Below are 26,458 nucleotides of genomic sequence, written 5' to 3' on the forward strand. Positions count from 1 at the left end.
AGCATACATGGATGTTGAATCTTACTAAATATCTTCTCTTCTTCTGTTGATGTAATCATATGATTTTTGTATCCTTTTGTTGATATGGTGAATTACATTGTTTAGTATATGTTAAGTCATTACTTGTATCCCTGGAATAAAAGTCACTTGGTCATGATGTATAATTATTTCAATGTATTGTCGAATTCAGTTTGTTAAGTGTGTTGAGGACTTTCATTCATGTGTTCATTGGAGATATTGCTCTGTTGCTTCCTTCTTTTCTTCCCTCCCCCTCCCTCCTCCTCTCTCTCCCTTCCTCCCTCACTCTCTCCCTACTCCTCCCTCTCTCTCTCTCTCTCCCTCTCTCTCACTCTCTGATGCCATTGTCTATTTTTGGTTTCAGGGTAATGTTGGACTCATAACATGTGCTTGGTAGCATTTCTTCTTCTTCATACTTTGGAAGAGTTTGATGATAAAAAGCATTATTTACTCCTTGAAGGATTAGTAGAACTCACTAGTAAAACAATCTGGCCCTAGGCTTTTGTTTTTTTGCGGAAACTTTAGATTATTGTATCAATTTCCTTTCTTGTAATTTATCAAATCAGATTTTCTGTTTCTTCCTTATTCAACGTTGGGAAGTTGGGTGCTTCTGGGAATTTTTCCATTTCTTCCAGATTTTCCAGTGTGTTGGCATAATGAAATTCACAGTAGTCTCTTATGATCCACTATATTTCAGAGGTGTCTGTTGTAACTTCTCTTTTGTTTCTGATTCTGTTTATTTGTGTTTTCTCCCTTTTTTAGTGAGTGTAGCTAGAAATGTGTACACTTTTTTTTTTTTTTTTTTTAAGAATCAGCTTTAATTTTCAATGATCCTTTCAACTATCTTTTTTACTTCTGTTTTATTTATTTCCATTTTAATTTTCATTATTCCCTTCCTTTGACTGGTTTTTGTTTCATTTGTTCCTCTTTTTCTAGTTCTTAAAACATAACATTATTTATTTGAGCTTTATCTTATTTCTTGCTATGGGCCTGTATATATATTCAATATATAGTTTTCCTCTTACTTCTGCATTTGCTGCATCCCATATGTTCTGGTAAATTATATCTTCATTATGATTTGCCTCTAGGTATTTTTAAATTTCTTGTTTTATTTCCTCATTAACTCTAGTCATTCAGTAGTTTATTCAGTCTCCACATATTAGAGGTTTTCCTGCTTTCTTTTTATTATTGTTTTCTAATTTAATGCCACTGTAATTAGTTAAGAGTCTTGCTATTATTTTAATCTTTATGAATTTATTGACACTTATTTTGTCAATAAATGTGTTTTTTCCAGAATTTTTAAAAAGATTTATTTATTTATTTATACAAGCACTGGGTACAGTCAGAAGTGTGGGAGGGTGAGAGAATTCACCAGAGACAGAGCGGGGAGTAGAGCAGGCCCACTGATGAAGTACACTGCTGAGGGGAGCAGCGGGCGAGGCAGGAGAGGTCTACACACCTTGTGGGACCCTCGCCAGGCGGCCCGGGGTTGAACTGGTGCTGCAGAGGCCGCAGGCAGCTTGGCAGGCCAGCGCTCAACTGCTGTGCCACCAGGGAGACCCTTTTCCAGATTTTTCAAAAAAAAAAAAAAAAAAGTGTTTTGTGTTCTATCCTGGAGAATGTTCCATATGCACTTGAGAAGAATATGTACTCAACTTCTTGGGGTTAGCCCCATATAAAGTCTGTAGTCTATGATCTAATTCCTCTTTTAAGGCTGATGGTTTCTAACCAATATTTTGGCAGGTTGATCTGTCCATTGATGGAAGTGAAATATTATAATCACCTACCACTATTTTGTGTTGTTCCTGGTGTCTGTGTTTAGATATTTTTGTAGGTGTCTAATATATTTCGGTGTTCGTTCATTTGATGCATGTATTTTCATAAGCGTTATATCTTCCTGATCTATTAATCCCATATTCATTATATAATGTCCATCACTGCCTCTTTTTACCTTTTGTGGAAGTTTATTTTATCTGATACAATTACTGCCCTATTTGGGGTCTCCTTTGATTTTTGGGTTGTTTTTCAAGCTTTTACTTTGAGCCTACTTGTGTCACTGTAGTTTAGATGGCTCCCCTGCAGACAACAGAAAATTGGCTTTTGTTTTGGGATCCAACCACCCAATCTGTGCCTTTTGATTGCTGAGTTCAGTCCATTTACATTTATCCTGATTATTGATATATGGTTATTAGCTATTGCCATATTCAGATTCCTGGTTCTTTCTATTTCTTTCTTTATTTTTATTTTGTTTTTCTTTATCTTGATTTAGATAGGAGTGCTTATTTCAACATTTCTTGTAAGTAAGGCAGTGTTTACAAACTAAGATATCCCCCTCCCTCTGGGAAGGCCTTTGTTTTTCCCTCTTTATCTGAAATTGTATGTTGCAGGTTATAGTATTCTTGGTTTATTCTTGGAAGTTTTTTGTTTTTGAGTATTTTAATACATTAGTCTATTCTTTTCTTGCCTGTAGAGTTTCTACTGAAAAGTCTGATGCCTATGGGAATATCTTTATATGATACCTGCTTTTCCACTCAGCCTCCTTCAATATTCTTTTCTTATCTTGAATCCCTGCTAGTTTCACTGTAATGTTTCTTGGTGTAGGCCTAGTTCCATTTAGGTGACCAGATGTCTTTACAGCATCATCGATGTGCATATTTTACTCCTTCCCAGGTGTGAGAAATTTTCCTCTATTATTTCCTTGCATAGACTTTGTTCCCTTCTCTCTCTCTTTACCTTCTGGGCTTTATTAACATTTTCAGTTATTCCTGAATTTATCTTTTTTTTTTTTTTTCCTTTCAGATCTCATTTCGCTCTTCCACTTGGATCCTTAGTGGATTATTGTCTTTAAGGTCATTGATTCGATCCTGTGTTTAATCTATTCTACTTTTATAGTTCTTATTTATTGAGTTCTTTATATCCTGAATTTATTTTCTTAATTAAAGCTTAATTTTCTACCTCCTGTTCAATGATTTTATTTCCGAGCTCATTAGTTTTTTAAAATTTGGCTGTATCTCTTTGATTAGCTTTTTTGAGTTCTTGTATATAATTATCTTTTTTTTTTCCCCCTGCATTTTCCTGTGTTTACTTTGACTTGTCTTTCTGAGTTTTCTACTATTTATTTGAGTTGCTTTATTATAGCATCTCTGAGTTCTCTATTTGATCCCATATTTGTATAATTGGATACTGGAGAGTTGTTCTCACTTTGCGATATCGTATGTCCTGAGATCCCATATTTCCATGTGTTTTTTATTTCTTTTTGCCCATTTTGCTACTTGAAGTCTCCCTGTTTTATTAGTGTTTAAATATCTTTAGTATTTAATTTACCTATTTATTTTTGCCTTTTCTGGCTTCTGTATGTACTTATATCTTTTTTCTAGTTGCTGAATCAACAGGGTGGGGAGGGGCTTGGAGGGATCCAGGTGTGTTTGCAGACCTTAATGGTATCTGAGAAGAATTTTTAAAAATCTTGAGATTAAATAAAATATATACAAAATAAAGTTTTAGTTAGCTAATTTTTTCAAAGATCAATTTATCCCCTATAGTCATGCTATTTAATTCAAAGGACAAAGGAAATTTTACTATAAGAAAAGGAAAAACTGTTATCTAGAATTTTATGAGTAGCACTGCTGTGACATTTTACAGGAGAAAGTTTTGTGTCCAGATGACCTTCATTTAGATATTTTATGGTGACCCCTCACCTCAATTGATTGATTGCATTTCCTATCCTTCCTTTTTTCTTGTCTGCATTTCCTTACAGTGGTACCCTTTGCAAGGTTAATTGAGACACTGACATTTTATATCTGTGACTGCTCATGTAGTCATGGAGCAAAGGGATTTTGTAAACTTAGCACTGACAGACCACCAAACTTAACAGCTCAGCAAATAGAGGGGGCTGATTGAACCAAATGCTATAGCCAAAAATGCTGGCTGTACAAATCCCTGGTGTCTAGCCTAAAGAAAGCAATGGATAAAAGAGTCTGCTGCTGCTTCTTACACAATTATGTTAGAAACAATCAATTCAAAACTAGGGCAAATAGATTATTCTTTGGTTTATGTTGTCATCCTCTGGGGCATTTTTATTTTCCCCAGGTTTCATTCAGGACTGTATAATTTTAGAATAAAAATTGCTAAAGGAGACTTCAAAATAATTATTTAGAAACTGTTTATCTAATGTGACATCCCAGGGTAATGGTGTCACTAATTATAATTAAAAACCCTGGTACCCACTCATTCCAGTCAAAGCATCATCAAAAAGTTCAAACAACTGTTATGAGATATTCTGTAATTTAAAACATAATATTTAATATGATTGTCTGCTCTCTTAAATTGTAGTTAACACTTTTTGTTTCCACTTGCGTGAGCTCTATTTTCGTGGGAAAGCTCATTCATCTGGAGTTCTAGAAGAACAAACAATATGGAGCATGACTGCCTCTTTTTTGTGGCTCCCCCAAAATTCACTAGATTAAACTTTTTTTGGCCCTTCTTTCTAAAGCTAGGTGGAGTGTATTGTTTCTTTGCTTGTTTTTTCTTTCCCAAATTTTCTGTTTATTCAGTCAGATTGCTGCTTAAACTGGAAAAAATAGAGATCCCCTTTCTTGTGTTTCTAAATGTATTTGGAAATTATTTCCATATCTTTAAAATAAAGGGTAAGGATAAAAGAAGCATTCAAGAAGTACAAGCCCAAATGTGGGCCTCATTCTTTTATCATTACCTTATTTCCAGTTTTTGTACCATGTGTTCTGAAAAATAGGAAATTATTAAACAATTAATTTAGAAGTAAAGTTTATCTAGTGCTTCTATAGCATGGTTAAACTCCTATATATTAAATAACAGAAATATCTTTTTCCCTTACAGACTTTGATGAATGTGAGAGTGGAGAAGCTTGCTGTGCCCAGCTCTGTATCAATTATTCAGGAGGCTATGAATGCGGTTGTCAGGAAGGCTTTCTGATCAGTTCTGATGGTTGCGGATGTGATGGTAAATTCCGGAGGCCCAACATTATATCATTGACACAATGGGGCATTAGTGGAGGAGGGACACCTGAAACAGAGGGTTAGGTTGGGAAAGGGAAGGCTTTGACACGGAAAGACTTGGATGTCTATGTAGTTTTACCTTTTACATCTATGAACTTGATCAACTCTAACTGCTCTGGGCCTCAGATCTTCATCAGTAAAGTGAAGACAATAAGATTAGTGGGCTAAAAAAAGGAAAGTAATTAGTGTAAACTATAAGGCACAGTGGTTGACACAAGGCAATCACTCAAATAGAGTACTTATTATTGTTACTACTACTACTGCTACTACTATGATATTCATTGGTCTGTAATTCCTTTTATCTAATTAAACATGTTTAGGTAAGTGAGAGTTTCTGGTGTGCTTTAGTACATTGCCATAGGAATCACTGATGGTAAACTTGATTGGAATTAGAAAGTTGGTTTCTCAAAGTCATTTTAATTAGAGAGCAGTGGCAAAAGGATTGTGAGTTCATAAGCCATAGTCTAAATCTCTCAATATCTTTTATATATCTGATATCAATATTGTTAATGCAAGTTTTTTTTTTTTAAGATTTATTTATTTATATATACAAGCACTGGGCACAGTCAGAAGCGCGGGAGGGTGAGAGGATTCACCAGAGCCAGAGCGGGGAACAGAACAGGCAGCCTGATGAAATACACTGCTGAGGGGAGCAGCAGCCGTGGCAGGAGAGGTCTGTCACACCATGTGGGACCCTTGCCGGTGGCCAGGGATCGAACCGATGCTGCAGAGGCTGTGGGGCAGCTTCGCAGCACAGCACTCAACCGCTGCACCACCAGGGGAGACCCTGTTAATGCAAGTTTTAAGATGAATTATAATACACTAACATTTGTTAAAATTGGTTCATTTATCTTTCAGATGATTTCTAGGTTATATATTTTTAAAAACATATCATAGGAGAGTTTGAACTTAGTAAATAAAGTTAATTCACATTTTTATATTAATAAGAAAAGCTCATATAGGTCATTGCTGTAATTCACTTTTAAAAATTTACCTTAAATATTTAAACTTCATTTTTCATCTTGTGATCATCACTATCCACTATTTTATCTATTTTTTTTTCTTAAAATCAAATTAAAAGCTAAAATACTATTACCTCTTTTGGTGATAGTTAAATTTTTAATGCCACAGAGGAAATAATGTTTCTTTGCTTAAAGAAACAAATTCCAGGCCTCTCAGGTGGCGCAGCAGGTTGAGGGCAGTGCTGTGAAGCAATCTGCAGCCTCTGTAGCACAGGTTCAATCCCCAGCCAGCCAGGGAGATACACACATGGTGCAGCAGACCTCTCCTGTCTTACCGGCTGCTCCCCTCAGCAGTGTATTTCAGTCAGTCTGCCTATTCTGTTTCCCATTCTGTATCTGGTGAACCCTCTCACCCTCCTGCATCTCTGGCCTGTAGCCCAGCTCTTGTATAAATAAAGAAATCTTTGGAAAAAAAAAAAAGAAAGAAAGAGGGCCTCCCCTGGTGGCGCAGGCCGTTGAGCACAGTACTGTGAAGATGTCCGCAGCCTCTGCAACACAGGTTTGATACTAGCAGGCCAGCACATCTGGCCTATTCCCTGGTTCTTGTATAAATAAATAAATAAATATCTTAAAAAAAAAAAAAAAAGAAAAAGAAAGAAAGAAAGAAATTCCAGAATTCTATTGAGGATGACAGGTCATTTCTTCGTATAGCCAAACTTTTCAGCTTGCAGTGTAGATAACAAAACAAAACAAAATAAGAACACAATCATGATATCTGTATATTCTAAATACTATAGAGTATATTACATTTACCACATTCCAATGAACAGGACAAGAAAAAGAATTCTATGTGCCATCTACTCTTAAGCAGATTGAACCAAGTGTTACTGCATGACATAAATGTATGTCATGGAATATCCAAGTGGAAACTGCATCCACAATCTGATGCAAAACTTAGAAGCTCAACATTATAAATGAATTCTTAGTTTTACAAACACATTGACCAAAGCCTGGACTTAGATGTGGATACTGGTAAGTCACATGAGATTAAGGCCTAGGGTTCTTCCATCTCTAAATTCCCCCATAATCCTTGCACAAAATTATATAGGGAATAATTGCTTAGTGTAGATATTTAATAATTCAAGAGTAAATGAACCTTTCACAAAATGGTTATAGAGCTTGAGATGATTGCATTAAGTTTTAAAATCTTCATTGAAATCATAGGAACAAGACCTCAGAAAATCTTGCTTCCAAATTAGATAGAATTTGGAAATGAGTGAAAGAAAAATAATTTACAACTTGAGAAACTTTTCAGGGATCATGCTTTCTATATGGAAACACATTATTACTGATTATTAAAGGTGTCAAATATGTCCATGAGTTCATAAGGTCTACTATCTCAATGCCTAAAAGTGTGTAATGTCGGAGATTTAATTGTTCCTAGATGTGGATGAGTGCCTGGCTGTCAGTAGAGTCTGTGACCAGCTGTGTATAAACTCTGTGGGAACATATGACTGTACTTGTGAAGAAGGCTACAGAATTGGAAGTGATGGAAAAACTTGCATCTGTAAGTCACTGTGAAGAATTTTATTGTATCTCTTCCAAACTACGTCAACCCTCATCTTGTTCTTCGGGAGCAATGGAGAACACACACTCCTTAACTCAGCCTGTCCTTCCCTTTCTTCATAGCCCGAGATCTGCCTTTTCCCTTTGTTCTCTCTGCTGCTGCTTCAACTTTGTGTTCGCTGCGTCTCACCTTCATTTACAATAGACTTTTTGAAATGATCTTCTCAAAGAGTTTTGCCTTTCAGTTGCCCCCTGCCTTGGCTGTCTAGTTCAACTCTCTCATCAATCCTTGCTCAGTTTTTCCTTCTTCAACCCAGCATGGTGAATCCAGGCATTTTCCGGTCTTAGCTTTAGATGATGATGAACTAGAGGAAGAAATAGAGCAATTAGAAGTTGTGAGGTTTCCAGGTCTCCTATTCAAGAGCCCACCTCAACTGCTTAATTACGGTGCTGCCGCTCTGTCCCCCACTTATGAAAATGAAGATGAGGAAGAAGATATAAAAGATATTCAAGTAGAACTGACTGCATTGCACACATTTGGTGAGTAAAAGAATTTGTTTCATTTTATACGTCTTTTCATTATTTTAAATTAATTCACATAAATTACCTTATCGATAATGTCATTATCAATATCTAATGTCATCAAATATTTTAACATGATGTTAGCAACAGAAGTAGGAACAAAGCTACTTCTTAGAGTTTTTACTATGGCTAAGTATGTTTTAAGTATAATGGCATGAAAATTCAGGGCACTTTAGTTTTCCTAGTTATTAAAAACTCACTAGAAAAAGCTATTGTATAGTTAATATTTACCTTAAATGTCTTAAAATTTTGATTCTGTCTAGATTTAAAATGCAAAAAACCTATTATCCAATATTCTTAAATGGACTAAGGAAATATCTTTAAAAACATAAGAAATTTTTAAGAGACCAGGAAAAAGACTAATTATAATAAAGTAAAAATCAAAATCAACAAGCAACTATAAACCAGAGACACATGGGGGGAGGAGAGGAGGGAGTAGGGTCAAAATAAGGGGGGTGGGAATTGTATGGGGAATATAACCAAGATGAAAATGCATACATTGTGCAAAAATGAAAAATGAGTAAAAATATATAAATTTAAAAAATTTAAAAGAATAAGAAGCTTTTTCTTATATGTCCATTTAACAGAACTCAAGCATCAAATCACTTCTGATCACAATAAATTGGCATAACCTCATTTGAAATAACTATGTGAGGCCAGCCTTCCATTTTTCTTTGTAAAACAGAGTTGTTTTTTAATTTTCTTTCTATTTATTTTGTTTTTAGAATTTATGATGCATTCTAAATTATGATGATTGCTGTAGAATTCATTGGGTAAAATGGCAAAAAATATTTTTTAATCTATGGTCAAGCATCATCATAATATCAATAAACACCTCTCCATAAGAATAGAAATTCTTTCATTTTTTAAAATTTAAACTTCTGATACTATGACTACTTAAGGTTAGAATAGAAATAGTGCAGGTTTACCAAGGCTGTCAGAACTTGAATAGATTACATCTGGAGACAAATGAAGCTCAGACAAGTGAGAGAGACCATCTCAGTTTCTCTTCTGCTTATACAATTTGCAAACATGTGGCTGTGTAGGCAGAGAAAGCAGAAGATGTAAGAGAAAACTGCTGAGAGTATGAAGGTAAGCACAGTTTTCAGCAAATGGTTATGGGGAGTTAGAAGCAGTTTATGGGAAGTTGGAACTTGGCTCTTAGGAACTTTCAAAGGAGAGAGGTCTTGGTACACATGGCAGATTTCAGTTGGGACATCTGAAAGATGCCATCCAGAAACAGCCTGCAACTTTAAATTAAACAATCTTTAAAATAACTAAAATCAGGGCCTCCCAGGTGGTGCAGGGGTTAAAGTTTCAGTGCTATCAAGCTATGGCCAGCCACTGTAGCACGAGTTTCACCCTTAGGTGGCCAGGGAGCAACCCACAAGATACAGCAGACCTCTCCTATCTAACCCACTGCTCCCCTCAGCTGTATTTCAGTCTGCCTGTTCTGCTCCCCACTCTCTCTGGTGAATCCTCTCACCCCCTGCACCTCTGCCCTGTACTCCAGTTCGTGTATGCATAAATAAATAAATCTTTAAAAAAAAATAACTAAAACCACTTCTTACCATCCATTCTTACTTAGATTAATAATAGAATGGAGGGCCTCCCCAGTGGCGCAGCGATTGAGCACTGGGCTGCGAAGCTGCCCCGCAGCCTCTGCAGCGCCAGTTCGATCCCTGGCTGCCAGCAAGGGGCCCACATGACGCGCAGACCTCTCCTGCCATGCCCACTGCTCCCCTCAGCAGTGTACTTCGGTCCTTCTGCCTGTTCTGCTTCCCGCTCTGGCTCTGGTGAATTCTCTCACCCTCCTGCAATTCTGACTGTACCCAGTGCTTGTATAAACAAACAAACAAACAAATACAGAAACAAACAAACAAATAAATAAATCTTTAACAAAAAAGAATAGAATGGAAAACATATTATTGTAAACTTAGACATTCAGAACAACCACAGAAAACAAACTAATATTTGTTTAGTACTAGTACTCACTATGTGGGTGAGTTTCACAAACATTGAATCAAAGAAACTTAATACCAAAGAGTCCATATTTTAGGATTCCATGATGTAAAATTCAAAATTATGCATAAAATATCTCTGGGGATAGAAATTGGGATAGAAGTGCTTAATTTGTGAAATTAACAACTAAGAGTCACCACGTCATTTTTGAGGTTTGAGGGTGCTGGTAATATTTTGTTTCTTTATCCAGGTGGAATTTACATGGTATTCTTACTAGTGTGTGAAATGTATGAAATGTACACTTGAGATATGTTCACTTTTCTTCATATATATTAAATTTCAATAAAAATAATGAAGGGCGGGTGGATAGGATGGGAGGGATTAAAACTTTGCTTTAAAAAAGCTGGAGGGAAAAGTATTACAGGCCAGAAACATGGATTAGTTTTGAGTTCCGTAACCAATAGTATTTCTTTTCCTTTTTTAGTTTCTTAAATATTCTAAATATACTTTGAACAATATAGTTATGCCCTGTTTTTAAAAAGGTACCTCTTGACTATTGTCTTCGTTGGACTCATTAGGGAACTCTCTTAAGGAACATTGCTTTTTGAGAAATTCAGATTGTCTTTTCCATTTTCAGTGATGTAGACAGTATGGTCAACTAAGAGGGCTTCCCATTTCAGTCTGTTTAGATCACACCTTCGGACACGACTGCAGTTTAAGCTGTGAGGACTGCATGAATGGAGGAAAGTGCCAGGAAGGAAAAAGTGGGTGCATCTGCCCAGCTGGCTGGGGTGGAATTCTTTGCAATGAAAGTAAGTAATATTCTGAAGAACTAGTAAGAGTATAAGTTCTTCTTTTGTCTGTTAATTTGTGTTATTTCTTCCCATTGCAAGAGATTCAAAAGAAAATTTGTTCATTTATCTTCCAAGCCAACCACAAAGATTAAAAAACAAAAATTATTTAAAAAAATTACAAGACAGGGCCTCCCTGGTGGCGCAAGGGGTTAAGATGCAACACTTTGAAGCTATCTACAGCTGCTGCAGCCCAAATTGTATCCTTGGCCAGGGAGCTACCCACATGGCACAGCAGACCTCTCCAGTCTCACCCGCTGCTCCCCTCAGCAGTGTATTTCAGTACCTCTGCCTTTTCTGTTCCCCACTCTATCTCTGGCTGGGTGGAATTCTTTGCAATCAAAGTAAGTAACTCTTAAGAACTGGTAAGAGTATAAGTTCTTCTTTTGTCTGTAAATTTCTGGTGATGAATTTTCCTTCTGGTATGTTCTCCCCAAAATGTTTTAATAAGATAAGCAATTTAGGTGGTGAGAAACTAATTTGTTTGTTTTGCATAAAGAGTGGTTATGAAGAGCTGAGGTTTTAAACTAAACATGTGATTAGAAGGGAAGATTTTATGTTCCCTAGGAAACTTGATGTCTCTTGTTTATCCATGGAATGTAAAAGTTAATTAAAGGATGTTAATATTCTAGGCCTATAAAAATCCCTCCATTTGAACAAATTATTAAGCTCTAGCAAGCTATTCCAAGTGAAGAATAAAGGAAAGGTTTTTGCTACAAAATGCAATTAATGGAATTGGTTTACCCTTTGCAGCTTCCTTTTTGATTGGGTGTTTTTTATTTTAAAAATAATTTTAGTACAGTCAGTGCCACTTTTTGCTTTTTATGTCTCTCATGAGAAAACATCAATGATTTAAATAATGGTACCTCTAATAAAACTTTTCCTTTTATTCTAAATGAAGTTGCAATTATAGGTATTGAAGTTGAATAATAAAAACAAAATATATCATCTATCTGTTGATTTTTTCAATTTATCTTATATTTTTTTAAATTTTTCTTTATTTATGCATACAAGAACTGTGGTACAGGCCAGAGGTGTGGGGGGTGGTGAGAGGATTCACCAGAGACAGAGTGGGCAACAGAAGAGGAGGATTGACTGAAATACACTGTCGAGGGGAATAGCAGGTGAGTCGGGAGAGGTCTGCTGCGCCATGTGTGTAGCTCCCTGGTTGGGGATTGAACTTGTGCTGCAGTGACTGCAGATAGCCTCATAGGTTGTGTCTTAACCCCTTGGCCACAAGGGAGGCCCTTGTAATTTTTTTAAAGATTTATTTATTTGTGCATACAAGAGCTGGGGTACAGGCCAGAGATGCGGTGGGTGAGAGGATTCACCACAAACAGAGTGGGGAGCAGAACAGGCAGTTGTACTGAAATATGAAATACACTGCTGAGGGAAGTAGGGTAAGACATGAGAGGTCTGCTGCAACATGTGGGTCACTTCCCTGGCTGGAATCAAACTCATACAGTGCCTGCAGATAACTTCATAGAGCTGCGTCTTAACCCTTTAAACCCCCAGGGAGGCCCTAGCTTATAATTTTTAAATAAAAATCTTTTTTTTATCATTGTGATTGACTTGGAAGTTAAATGAACAAATTTTATTTTGAATCCCTTGCTTATGGGAAGAAATGACACAAATATTGTGTCTATTCTGAGGTAGATATGAAACAAGTCAGAATAGCGGAATGGTTTCACTAACACATAACTCAGTAAGTTAGTTTTGAGAATCTCCCTCAAACATTTTTCTTATGAAGTGTTTCTGTTGTTCAAAAATCTTTAACAGTGTCCCATTTCCTAACCATAAAAAAGTAGACTTCTTACTGAAAACAGGTGACCCTCATAAACTGTTTTATTTTTATGCTAATAACAACTTTGTCCAGCTTGTCATTTCCAGCAAACTAAACAAGTCACTACTTAATGCTTTGCATTATCATCAACTCTGCTTTTTGAAAACTTGTCATATTTGTTCATTGGTGTTTATTGCAACAAAGCTTCATTTGATAACCACAGTTTAAATAGTACTATTTATATTTTTTGTGAATTAAAATCACACACACAGGGGCCTCCCTGGTGGCGCAGGAAGTTGAGCACTGCACTGTGAAGCTGTCCGCAGCCTCTGCAGTGTGGGTTCCATCCTGGCCGCAGGTGAGAATCCCACATGGTGAAGCAGACCTCTCTTGTCTCGCCCACTGCTCCCCTCAGCAGTGTATTTCATCGATCTGCCTGTTCTGTTCCCCACTCTGTCTCTGGTGAATCCTCTCACCCTCCCATGCATGTGGCCTATACCCCAGTTCTTGTATAAATAAATAAATAAATCTTTAAAAAAAAACCACACAGACACACATACACACACACATTGCATTGGATTAGAGTTAGCTATGCTCCTATTTTGTCTCCTATACTAGGCTGAGAGCTCATTGTCAGGTCCTATTTATGTTTCTCCAAACATGAGGCATGCAGTCCACTGAATAAGCAAATGTGTTGGTGCTGAGACACTTAGGTATATTGACCTGCAACTTGACATATGCAACTACATAAAATCAGGATTAAATAAAATTTATTACATGATACAAGGGAGTAAATACTCACTTTGCTTTTGTGTTTTGCTGGTAAATATGCATCCTCTTAACCCTTGATACCATTCATGGCAACATGAGAAATGAAGCTAAAAACATAGCTCAAATACATTGAAATTAAACATCTGTAGTAAAAAAAATTAATACCAAATATTGAAAATAAAGTTGTTGATAAAATGAAGATGGGCCTTCTTGGTGACACAAGGGTTAAGCACAGTGCTGTGAGGCTGTCCGCAGCTTCTGTGGCATGGGTGCGATCCCAGGTCTGCCAGGGAGCTACCCACATGGTGCAGCAGACCTTTCCTGTCTCACCTGCTGCTCCCTTCAGTAGTGTATTTCAGTTAGTCTGCTTGTTCTGTTCCCCACTCTGTCTTTGGTGGGTCCTCTCACCCCCTCATCTCTGGCCTGTAACCCAGTTCTTGTATGCATAAATAAATAATTGTTAAAAACAAACAAACAAACAAACAAATAAATAAATAAATGAAATGAAGATGATGTAACCGTCTTTTTGGTTTTGGAAACCTTGAATATTTCTTCATTGTTCACATGTCTCTGTAAAGGGGAATCTGTCTCTGAAAGTAGAAGACTATATTGTGTTTGCACTTCTCTATTTCATTATTTACAGAGAAATGAAAATAAAACAAGGCATTTAGGAAAAACGAACAAAAATATTCACTAATTCTTTAATGTAAAGAATGAAAGAAAACATCTTCAAATAACTATAAATTGCTGTAAATTAAAGTTATCATCATCCATGTTTTTTGAATTAAGGTCACATTGATTTACTACACTGTATATGGTTTAGAGACATAGATCACCCCTTTCAGTGTGTATCACTAAACCATACCCACCACCAAGTCACCCATAATTTTCTACCATAGTCCATTGTGTCCCCTCCCTATTTTGCTCTTGCCTCACCCTGTTCCCCTTTGGCAACCTCAATTCTAAACTCAGATTTCTAAGGTTTGTCATTGGTTTGGTTTTATCTAAGCCTTTTTTATTTTGTTTCGTCTTGTCTTTCTACACTCAACATCTAAGTGGCAAAATCCAGTATTTGTCTCTCTCCAGACTTATTTCATTTAGCATAATTCCCTCCAGTCCTATCCATGTTGTTACAAATGGCAAGCACTCATCATTTTTATGTAGTTGAGTAGTATTCAGTTGTGTATATATACCACATGTTCCTAATGCACTCATCTGTCTTTGGGCATTTAGGTTATTTCCACAGATTGCTTATTGTAAATAGTGCTGCAACAAACATAGTGAATTAATGTTTTTGTGTTTGTGGATTTGTTGGATCACAAGGTAGATCTCCTTTTAACATATGGAGAAATCTCAGCACTGTTTTTCACCGGGGCTAAATAAGTCTACATTCTCACCAGGAGTGACCAGGGTTTCTTTTTCTCCATATCCTCTTTAACAATTGTTTGTTAAGGTATGAGGTGGTAACTCATTGTGGTTTTGATTTGCATTTCCCTGATGATAAATGACGATAAGCATATTTTCATGTGCCTGTTGGTCATCTACAAGTTTTTAGAGAAGTGCTGTTTTAGCTTTTCTGCCCATTTTTTAATTAGATTTTTTGTTTCTTATTAAATTATATGAGTTCTTTGAATATCAGCCCCTTCTCAAATGTGTGGTGTGCAATACATATTCCCATTAAGTATGGTGTCTTCTTGTTTTAATGATAGTTTCTTCTACTATGCAGATGGCTTTTAATTTGATATAGTCCCTTTTTTTTATATTATCTTTTGATTCTCTTGCTGTTAGAGACAAATCCACAAAGACATTGCTGAAGTCTATGTCATGGTGTTTTACCTACGTTTTATTCTATGAGTTTTAAATTTTTATTTTTTTCAAAGATTTATGTATTTATACATACAAGGACTGTGGTACAGGCCAGAGGTATGGGGGATGAAAGGATTCACCAGAGACAGAGTAGGGAACAGAACAGGCAGACTGACTGAAATACACTGCTAAGGGAAACAGTGGGTTAGACAAGAGAGGTCTGCTGTGCCATGTGTGTTTTTCCCTGGAGGGCTGGGGATCAAAGTCGTGCTGCAGTGGCTGTGGATAGCTTCAGAGTGCTGTGACTTAGCCCCTTGTGCCAAAGAAGGGAGGCCCCCTTCTTCTATGTGTTTTATAATTTCATGTCTTACCTCCAAGTTTTTTTTTTTAATTTATTTATTTATTTATACAAGAACGGGGGTACAGGCCAGATGTACGGGAGGGTGAGAAGATTCACCAGAGACAGAGTGGGCACCAGAACAGGCAGACTGACAAAATACACTGCTGAGGGGAGCAGCGGGCAAGACAGGAGAGGTCTGCTGCACCATGTAGGACCCTCGTCAGCCAACAGGGATCGAACTGGCACTGCAAAGGCTGCGGACAGCTTCACAGTGTGGCACGCAACCACCTATGCCACCAGGTTAGGCCCACCTCCAAGTTTTTAAGACAGATTAATCTATATTACCTATCTGTCAAGTGAGATAGAGATCTAGTTTCATCCTTAACTATATAGCTGTCCAGTTCTCCCAACTCCATTTATTGAAGGGACTTTCCATTCTCCAATATATACTCTTGGCAGCACTGTTATAAATCAACTAACTGTCCACATAAGTGTGGATTTATTTCTGGACTTTCAATTCTATTCCATTGGTTTGTGTGTTTGTTTTTGTTTCAGTGCCATGCTGGTTCTGATTATTATAGCTTTATAGTTTAGGTTAAAACTTAGTTTTACCACCGTTCTTTCCCTTTTTGTCAGGATTACTTTGGCTATATTCAGTCTTTTGTGCTTCTATATGAATTTCAGTAATGTGTGTTCTATAGCTTTGAAGAATGCCATTGAAGCTTTGATAAGGATTACATTGAATCTATATATTTCTTTGGTTTAGATGCCCATCATTCCCTATATACTCTACAAATGAAGAAAGGAAAAATTTTTTTTTTAAAAGAGGCATGTATTTTTTTATTTAGTTTATTTGTTTATTTGTTTGTTTGTTTGTTTATACAAGCACTGGGTACAGTCAGAAGCGCGGGAGGGTGAGAGAATTCATCAGAGCCAGAGCGGGGAGCAGAACAGGCAGAAGGACCAAAGTACACTGCTGAGGGGAGCAGCGGGTGGCAGGAGAGGTCTGCGCGCCATGTGGGACCCTCCTCCAGTGGCCGGGGAGCAGCCGGGGATCGAACTGGCGCCACAGAGGCCTCAGGGAGCTTTGCAACCCAGCGCTCAACCGCTGAGCCACTAGGGAGGCCCAATAAAGGAAAATTTTAAAAAGAATACTTAGCAGAGATCTGAAAATTAATTTTCCCTAAGTTGTATTTTTTAGCCCAATATCTTTATGTATAACAAATACTGATATATCTAAATTTACATTTTAAGAAATTCTCTGAGTAATTTTAAAGTCATCCCTTATTATTAACTTTAATATCACATTTTAGAACTCCATTTCTTTTGAAGAAATTTCACATTGGCTATCTCATTTGCTACTGTGACACTATCCAGCAGAAAGGGAAGATAATAATATTTTTGTTGGCAAAACAAATGTATGGACTTTGCATGGAAGGGATGGTTCACAATTCTTCCCAAATCAACCAGTTATGGTATAGTTTGGGGCATATTCGTTTTTAAATGTTTCTTCTCCAGCATAATTGTTTTGTTCAATGCTTATGAAGTATTTACCAAATCCTTGTACTATGCAATATAATATCATACTTTGTGTGTGTGTGTGTGCCAGATGTGAGTGCTGATATGTCTATATGGATCACTTGTTATACTCCAGATGTTTTGTGCAATCTATTTGAATTTCTTTACTTTCATTTTCCATGTAAATTAAAAAAATGCCCCTATAGTTGCTGCAAAATATACAAATACTACTTGTAAATAAACAATATTGCTCCAAACAATATTTGTTGCCAGTTTCTTTATCTTATCCTTTTTCTCTTTCCTCTTCCTTTTCTCTTTATAGTAGTACAAGATTTTAAAGCAAAACAAAGGTAAATAAGAAGACAAGTTTCCATATTAGCATCTGAAATAGTGTGGGTGGTAAAAGAGGTGATATAAATGTTATGTTATAATATTTTTCCTATTATAACATGTCAATGAAAATGATTACTGAAATTATTTCAACGGTTGTATTTATTCACATTAAGCTTAAAATGAGGTCCAGACATTTTTCCATTTTTTTTTAAATAGAACACTGAACATTCCCCTAAAAACCAGCAAAACAAAGAAAATAGTTGTTTGCTTGACTTCATCAATCTTTGACAATGCAAAAATATCTTGGGGCCCACAAGACAATATTAGTTGCATTCACGTATGGTTAAAAATATACAACAATATTTCTACATATTCTTTCCATTTTTCAAAATAGAATATATCATTTGTTTTTCATTAAGGTTGGTGAAAGCTATACAGCAAAGATGTCTAGGTACCTTTGAAAATGTGAGGGTTAGCATTTCAGGAACAGATAAATTTTGCATGTGAAATGCTTGCAGTACTGCACTCAATATCATTTTAACTATCTGTGTCAGTAATCCCCCCAGGATTATGCCTGCCAAACTAGGAGCGTGCCAGAGACTCTTCTTAGGTCTGAAAGTTACAGAGACTTTGATTAGCATTGGATAATAAAAAGACAACCTTTTTTCACTTCGCCACCATTTGTATTATAATAAGAATATCACAGTTTACCTTCTGCATTTTCTTCATAGCGTGTTCCCCAAAGAACAGTGGGAAAGAATCTGGTGGCAGCACGTGCCATTGTCAGAATGGAGGCACCTATGACCCTCTGATGCGGCAGTGCCAGTGCCCCCCAGTCATCCACGGGAAAACCTATGAAGACGGTAGGAATGTCTGCCATTGCTTTTGAGTCAACTCTAAGTCCTTGAGGTTTTTTGAGCTTTATAATGGGAAATAAACTAACTAAACATTATCTATAATTGTAAAGGTGTTTTTTACTGAAGAAATAAAAGGCTATGTTTATATAAATGCAAGTACAATTGTTTTGGCTGATGAAGTGTGTAGCAGAACAAAATAAGTGATACTTAAATTTCCAACTGCGACCTAAGCAGGATGCATCCTGATATAAAGAAAATCTTTTCTTCAATTGAGCAAAACGTTGAATCTACATATGAAGGTTTAGACATAGGTGCTGGAGAAAATGTATTTGCTCAATGTAGTAAAAGAAATAAAATCAGAGCTTATTAGGTAAACCAGGAATAAAGAGAGTTGAAAAGAGGCAAGAAGTAAAAGAAAGAAATAGGGAAGTGATGGGGGGAAAAAACTCATAAAATACCAATGAGTGTGAGTGGATTTTTTTATGCAACCAGTCAAGAGACCACATTTACTATAAGGGTTGATAAAGCTCAAAAAAAGAAATTGCTGCACAGGCCCAAGGACTGAAGGCAGAGAGGTACTGAATACATAGTCTTCAGGTGTTACAGGAATCATGCAGAGGGCCGGGCCTCCCCTGGTGGCGCAGCGGTTGAGCCCTGGGCTGCGAAGCTGCCTGCAGCCTCTGCAGAGCCAGTTTGATCCCTGGCCAGCTGGCGAGGGTCCCACATGGCGCGCAGATCTCTCCTGCCATGCCTGCTGCTCCCCACAGCAGTGTATTTTGTCAGTCTGCCTGTTCTGTTCCCCGCTCTGGCTCTGGTGAATTCTCTCACCCTCCCGTGCTTCTGACTGTACCCAATGCTTGTATAAATAAAGAAATAAATCTTAAAAAAAAAATCATGCAGAGTTATTGGATCTCATAGTGCATGGAACTGGGGAGATGGAAACTAAGTTTACTTCACTCTCTAAGAGACACGGGAAGGATCCTACTGGAATCCCAGCTCTTTATTCCCCTAAATCATGTTATGTTACTCATTTATTCAAAAAAATGTTTATTAAATATTTGTAAACCACTGCCAGGCATCATGAAGGCAAATGAATGAATGAATGAATGAATGAATGAATGAATGAATGAATGAATAAAGCAGCCTTAGTCCCTCAGTGTGTAACTTGTAGTCATGTTCAGAGTGGACATAGGTTATAAATGTTTTAAGTTCTTACAAATGAAATATTAATGTATGTTTGGAGGTCAGACCATGGGCACTATGCAAAGTGTGTGAGCCAGGGAGTGACTTCTAGAGAAGTGACATTTAAGCAGAAGTCTGAAAAATGAGGAGAAAGAAGATGGGAAGAGTGAGGAACCACACATTGCCAGAAGCTAAAGGGTAGTCAGTGAAACAAAGTCAGTCAGGGAGTTATCAGTGCAATATGAGGCCGGCCAGTGCAGGGGCATATGGTCCTTGTTCAGTTTGAAGTTTTCAAACTGAGAGCAATGGCAAATCATCGTAGAAATTTGGATAGAGAATATAAAATCATATTTGTGGCTTTTTTTTAAAGAGCCACAGTAACTTAAGAGTCCTTCCAGTGGTTCAGCTCTGCATGTTCACCCTCCCATTTTGAAGCTGCGTGTGAGCCCAATTGTTGCTGCTCTATTCCTCTGCCTATTCCTCCTGCCCTTTTCTGCAAACCCCTCATACATGAACCTTATTACCCCAGCCTACTTGCCCGTAACAGAGAACTTTTAGAATCTTCAATATTTATTTAAATATCAGTGGTCTTACATTTCTTTTGAGAGGCATGCCCTTGAAAAACAGAGAACAAAGTATGAGGGCATCATAGAAAACTGAACTGGTGTGGTTAAGAAAGGGTAGGCTTGGATGAGAAGATAAGGAGGAGGGTATAGGTAAAAGTGAAATCGGAGGTGCAAATGGTATGTTCCTCCTAGAATATGCCAAGAAAAGACAGACCTAGAAATAAGGGTGACATGTTTTCTAGTATTGTTCCTCTAGGACAAGGCATGTACTTTTTTCAGTAATAACTTTTTAATATTGTATAATGTAATATCAGGTGTTTTGATAAAAATAATTTAAATCATAATTCATCTGGGAAAACTTAAAAGTACAGCTGCTGGTGGATGTGATGGTAGTTAGTATTGAGAATGTGACTATCTTTAGGAAAAACTTGCTCATTTCAGTTCTTTAGGACTCTTATTGCTTAGACATGAGATTTCCTTTTTTCACACCACATGGTTGACACTGAGAAGTTTGGATTTGCAACCCTATATTAATTTTCTGGAGCTGTTGTGACAAAAGGCCTTAAATAACAGAAATTTATTGTTTCACAGTTCTGGAAGCTAGAAATCTGGAATCAAGATGTTGATAAGAGCATGCTCCTTTGGAAAGAAAAAGGGAAGAATCAGTTGCAAGCTTTCTGGTGGTTCCTTGGCTTGTGACAGAAGAACTCCAGTCTTCACACTTTCTGTGTGTCTCGTGTCCCAAATTCTCCTAATTATAAGGACATCTGTCATATCATATTAGTGGTCCTTATTCCATTATGACATCATCTTAACTAATTACATTGATAAAGACACAGTTTCCAAATAACATCACATTCTGAGTTAGTGGAATTGAGACTGTTGCTTCCATTTTGCCTTTTTTCCCCAAAGTTTATATCCATAGTTATGTGTTCTTAATATACTGAACAGTCACATTTAAGAATTCCATTGTTTCTAATTTATACCCTGAACCACTATTTTATGTGTTGAACCAGGAAGAGTAGGTCATGGAAGTCAATTGAGGGAAGTGAATATTATGGAATGAGCGAGAAGAGGCCTATAATAAGTAACATAATATACCTCTGGATACTCTCAGGTTTGTTGGGTCTGGGAAAAAACACAATATTGGAAGTCGCAGGAAGGATGAGAAAGGGAACATACAATTTATCTTTCAAATGGGGTGATATTAACAGTGAAAAGAAGCTCTACTAATAATTTCTTTCCTGCTTTGGTGGTAACTCAGCTGTCTCTGGGAACTGAGACTAGGATCACACTGCATGGTGGCATTATACCACCACTTTATTATCTCTGCTAATAATAGCAGATATTAGCAGCTGATAGTAATTTGCAGCCACCATCAAGTCAAGTGGCTTATTATATTCTCACCAAGGAGCTATCCTCAGTAAATCCCATACAGACATATAAAACAGTTAACTTCAACCTGGAAGGCACTTGAGGAATCTTATTTGATAAGTCCCTAGAACATCTATTGATGAAGGAAAAAAATTGTCAGCTATATTTGGGAAAGGTAATTGAATTACTGTAAGTAAATCTTCAAAGAAAAAGTGATGGGTATGTTTTCCTGAATGCAAATCTGGAACTTTTTCAAGTTAAAATTCCTGAACTGACTACCATCCCCAAAACTCAACAACATGGGGAAAATAATGAAGGAAACACAACACCATTTGCCAAAGATGTGGCCAAGATAATGCTGTTGACATGATTGAGAGCCTCGTGTTATCTACACAATATAAAATTATTTCTGATTACCATATAATGAAAGGGAGTGAAAACAAAGGCAAGTCTCCACATTAATGCTTGTCCATCATCTCTGTGCTGCGGCAGGATGAATATGGGCTCTGGCAGACCTCAGCAGTCCTTGGAGAATATTAACTATAGGCACCAATGGAGCACATTGGGAAGCAATTTCTCTCCCAGAAACACCAAAGCCTTTTACATAGTTCAGGCTTCACTGTTCACATCCAGTTGCCAAAAAGCAAATGGATTGCCTGATTTGAAAAACATTTGTTTTCCTAATTTTTTTCTTTTTTGGCATCAAGTTGATCCCCTTGTTTTCTCTATAATCAGGCCCTGCAGAACTACATGCCTGTGCACCTACAATGTAAAAGAAAACAAAGCATAGCTTTCAGGTGACTATTTTGCCTCAATCTGCTTGCAGACTGTCCCAAGGGGTCCTATGGTGCTGGCTGCTCTGCAGAATGTCAGTGTGTGGAGGAGAACACCCTGGAATGCAGCACCAAAAATGGCAGTTGCACCTGCAAATCTGGTTACCAAGGCAACAGATGCCAGAAAGGTACAATCTGATGATAAATTTGCTTTCTTCTCTAATAGCAACACTCAGGCTTTGTTCAGCACCACATGATCATTAATTAGTTAATCCACCAGTGTCCTCAGGAGATGGGTAAGCTTTATTAATCCCTTATTTGCAGGTGAGAAAACTGAGATACAGGGTAATAAAGTTATTTAACCTTGTCTTCTCAGCCTCTGCTATTAGCTGTCCCCTTGCTAGTTTGAGCAAGGGGAGAAAGATCACATTGCAGAGAATCTTATCCAGAGAAGATTAAAGCTGGCCAGTCACTTCTTTGAGCTGAACTAATCAACCAAGGGCACTGCTAGCTCCCGGTGTTAAAGAATAATTTTCTTTATATCTAAAAATAGATCACTCAAACAAAGATTATTCAAAGATTCTAACCATAGGAATTTTGGGAAAAATTAAAAATGGGTATCAGTAAGACCCTTTTTCACATTTCTAAGCCTTTCATAATTGATTTGCATGTATCTATAAATATAAAAATTAATATATAGCATATAAATATGTGTGTAGGTGCATATAGAATTTGGCAAGAGATATACCAAAGCTTAGTTATGACCGTCTGTAGGTTTTTTGAAAATTTTCACATCACCTTTCACTGAATCTTGTCAGTACTGTGCTACATAAAATTGCAACTTGCAAGTGACCTTGAACATATTTCCTCCAAAAGTTCTTATGATCTTCTAATACATACTATGTATTCTAATTATTATCATGTCTAATATTTATTGTCTGTGTTCCCTGCTAGAATCTAAAGTCCATGGAGGAAAAACATATTCATTTTGTTCACAGAAGTATTCCCAAATTCCTTTAACAGTGCTGACACATAGGAGCTGCTCAATAACATTTTATTGTGCTATTTAAGTGTGCATGGTTCAATTTTTATCCTACTTATTTTTCTCATTTATCAGATATTCTGAATAAAGAACATGTTGCTATTTTATTCAAGGGAAAGTATCACATTATCATTTCCTCCTTAATATGTAAAACTGAGCATGCAATAAGCAAAATTATCATAATCAATGACAAGTGCATTTATTGTGTTGCGAGTGATCTAAAACGGTCAGGAGAGAACAGATTTGAGAGGAAACTGTCACATGCTGACTGTTTAGTCCTCTGATAGTGCTAGGCACTGGGATCAAAGGTTGTCTCTGACCCTCGTGTTACACATCACTCTTCACACATTGTCCTCGGAGGGTCTGCAAAGCTACTCTTTCAGGTCGCCGTGAGGCTGTGGGACACCCACAGTGTGTGAGCAGAAATGCCCATCTAGATTTCTTGGACAGAGAGCTATTTAGGTAGCTGAACTGTGACTTTTTAGGCAAAGAAGGAAAAGCCTAGAGTTTTACAAATGCATGTGATAGGATATAAGAGTGGGCCCATCCATGCCCAGTGATAAGCCTCCTCTCTGTTTCGACTAACTTGTAAGCTTAGAGGCTGCCCCTTTTCATCCCCACCAGAGAGGTCATATCCTGGGAGTCAACGCATGAGGAGACAAAACTATACACACACACCTGGATATATTTAATTTATTCTGATGACTTTTTTTTTACAGCAGTCACTGAATATACTATATTGGAAAATGCTCTGAGATCCCCACTGTGAAGGAAAATGAGTTGAAAGTATATGTAAATCAGCAAAATAGAGAGGTCACCGTAATCTCTGGAAAACATATTATTTTTCAATCAGATAACTTTGTCCAATTCTGATACTTTTTTCTATCCACAAAATGAAATTATGAATCAGACTGGAGTGGGTGAATGGGAATGCTATGATTGGCAGCTGAAATCAAGGCAGAAGAGCTCTCCAAGAGTTGTGCATGATGAAAATCAGGCCTGTTGTTTGTCTTTCTTTTTTAAAAAGTGAAGTATCCCAAGTGCTCCTAGAGTCAGACTTATCTTTAGAAATCTTTACTCTATACCTGTGTCTAGATTGCAGATGAATAGTTAATTAAAGAGTGCAAATTGTTTCAATGGCTCTAATGAACACTGCTCTCCACAATCAGCACCAGGCCTTATTTAGCCCATCAGCAATGACTTCTAAGAGTAGAAGAGCTGGCTTCTACAACTAATCTGTGAAATAGCAAAAAAGAGGGGGAGGGCAGTCTGTGAGTTTCCTTGTATTGATCAGTTTACAGTCTGGAGCATTTTAGATTACAGTTGTAGGCAGACCTTTGCCTGCGAGGACTCTGGCCCATGGGCCCCTTAAGTCCATATAACGAGGCCTATTCAGCCATTGTGTTAAAATAAGAGGGACAGATTTTTGCTATAATAGTTTCACGTTGGAGAATTTAAAATTTTGAAATCTGCTAGGTCCCCAAAATCAGGTTAATTGGCTTGAAAGATGCTCAGTATTTAGTATTGGAGCGCACGGTGGACATAGTGGCTGAAAGCACCAGTTTCAGAGATCAGAAGGTCTGGCTGAAACCCAGACTACTACTTACTAGCTGTTGGAACCAGCATAAGTGACAACCCCTCAGAGTCTCAGTATCACATGTAAATGGACATAGAGTTGCTTATGGCATGCAGTGATACTCATGTAGATGTGAGATAATTTATATAAAATGCATGGCACAGAGCAAGCCATCAACAGATAACTGCCAGGAAAGGTATGAACATCCCAGAAAATGTCATCATCTGTATTTCAGAGATTCCACCTAAAACAAGAGGTTACTTCACAGCCCAACTGGTTGGATGTAAATTTCCACAGTTGTTATGTGTGGGAAGCTTTCACTGCTTTGCCTGTGTTAAAAGAATGCTTTCCATCAGGTTTCTAATTCTAGAGCTTTTAGTGGGAAGACATGCAATAAAACTCTACCCGACCCTCCACGGCCTGGCAGAGTGGTTCCTCCTTCTGTAGTTCCGATGACTTTCTGCAAGATGACAAATTTTCCTCTTTCCATATCTTACGCAGTATACACACTAACAAAATATACAAACCATAAAACTCTCGGTGATTACTATGTCTCAAAAAAGAAGCAAATGCCAGGAGTACAAGATTCAGGCAAACATTTGGGGACAACTTCCTTAACACTGCACCTCAGAAACTTCCTTTCAAATTACATCTCATTTTCAGGTTTTGTTCTGTGCAACTGCCTCCAAAGATATACATCAAAATTGCTTCCATTGTTACTGTTTGAAAAAAACACATTTTCAGCAAAAATCCACTTCTGTATCTGTGTTTCAAAGTGACAAGATACAGCATCATGTTGATTTCTTCAGGGAATATATTTGGAAGTGCTATAAATCTTCAGAGGCTACTTGAATGTTTCTTTCTTTGCAGCTCAGTCACACACATATGTACATACATACACACACACATGCATGCACACACACTTTTCCGGCTCATTTAGAAACAGCAGAAATATGGGATCATCTTGAGATTTACTGCAAGCCTTAGCTCCTTTCTTTTTTCTCTTTTTGTTTTACATAGCCTGCCCTGATGGTCTCTGGGGATCAGAATGCCAGTTGCCCTGTGTATCCTGTGAGAATGGAGGTCAATGTAACAAAAAATCTGGAAACTGTGACTGTCCTCCTGGTTACACAGGACCAGCTTGCACCAAGGGTAAGTTGTTAACAGATACAGGAGAACAACAAAGTCAACATAGTTTCATATGCCCCTTCTCCCCACAAAAAAAAGCTTTTATATGCTATTATGTCAATTACATGTAGTATAACAAATAACCCCCAATGTTTTGCTGCTTAACATAATGACATGATTTTTTTGATCCTGTGGATTGATGAGATTCTTCTTCTGCTAGTCTCACCTGGACTTACTTGTACGGCTACTTCTAGCTGGCAAGGTTAGTTGGGAATTGTGCTGGACTGGATGTTTCAACCAGAAAATTTTACTTTTCCTGTCCACAGAATTTCTGCATTAGTTTGAGCTTCCTCATAGCATGGCAGTCTCAAGACAACAATCCAGGAAGGAGCATGAGAAGTATGAATGCAGAAGTTGTAACATGTCAAAAAATGT

General features: G+C 37.3%; 1 protein-coding gene across 1 annotated transcript in view; it reads left to right on the forward strand.

Annotated features, from left to right (window-relative positions):
* The window catches only part of LOC311170242 (EGF-like and EMI domain-containing protein 1), a gene marked incomplete at both ends in the record, with an annotated part of 629,838 nt that extends 607,362 nt beyond the window's left edge, over positions 1 to 22,476 (forward strand). Inside the window, 6 exons of the mRNA XM_084232626.1 lie at positions 4,873 to 5,070; positions 7,458 to 7,580; positions 7,877 to 8,119; positions 10,804 to 10,935; positions 18,257 to 18,388; positions 22,331 to 22,476. Of these exons, the coding sequence (XP_084088752.1) occupies positions 4,873 to 5,070; positions 7,458 to 7,580; positions 7,877 to 8,119; positions 10,804 to 10,935; positions 18,257 to 18,388; positions 22,331 to 22,476 (974 nt within the window). The remainder of the gene's footprint in view (positions 1 to 4,872; positions 5,071 to 7,457; positions 7,581 to 7,876; positions 8,120 to 10,803; positions 10,936 to 18,256; positions 18,389 to 22,330) is intronic.
* Between the last annotated feature and the right edge of the window lie 3,982 nt (positions 22,477 to 26,458).

The sequence above is a fragment of the Talpa europaea genome (genome assembly GCF_964194135.1).
Source record: "Talpa europaea genome assembly, chromosome: 4".
Taxonomy (NCBI): domain Eukaryota; kingdom Metazoa; phylum Chordata; class Mammalia; order Eulipotyphla; family Talpidae; genus Talpa; species Talpa europaea.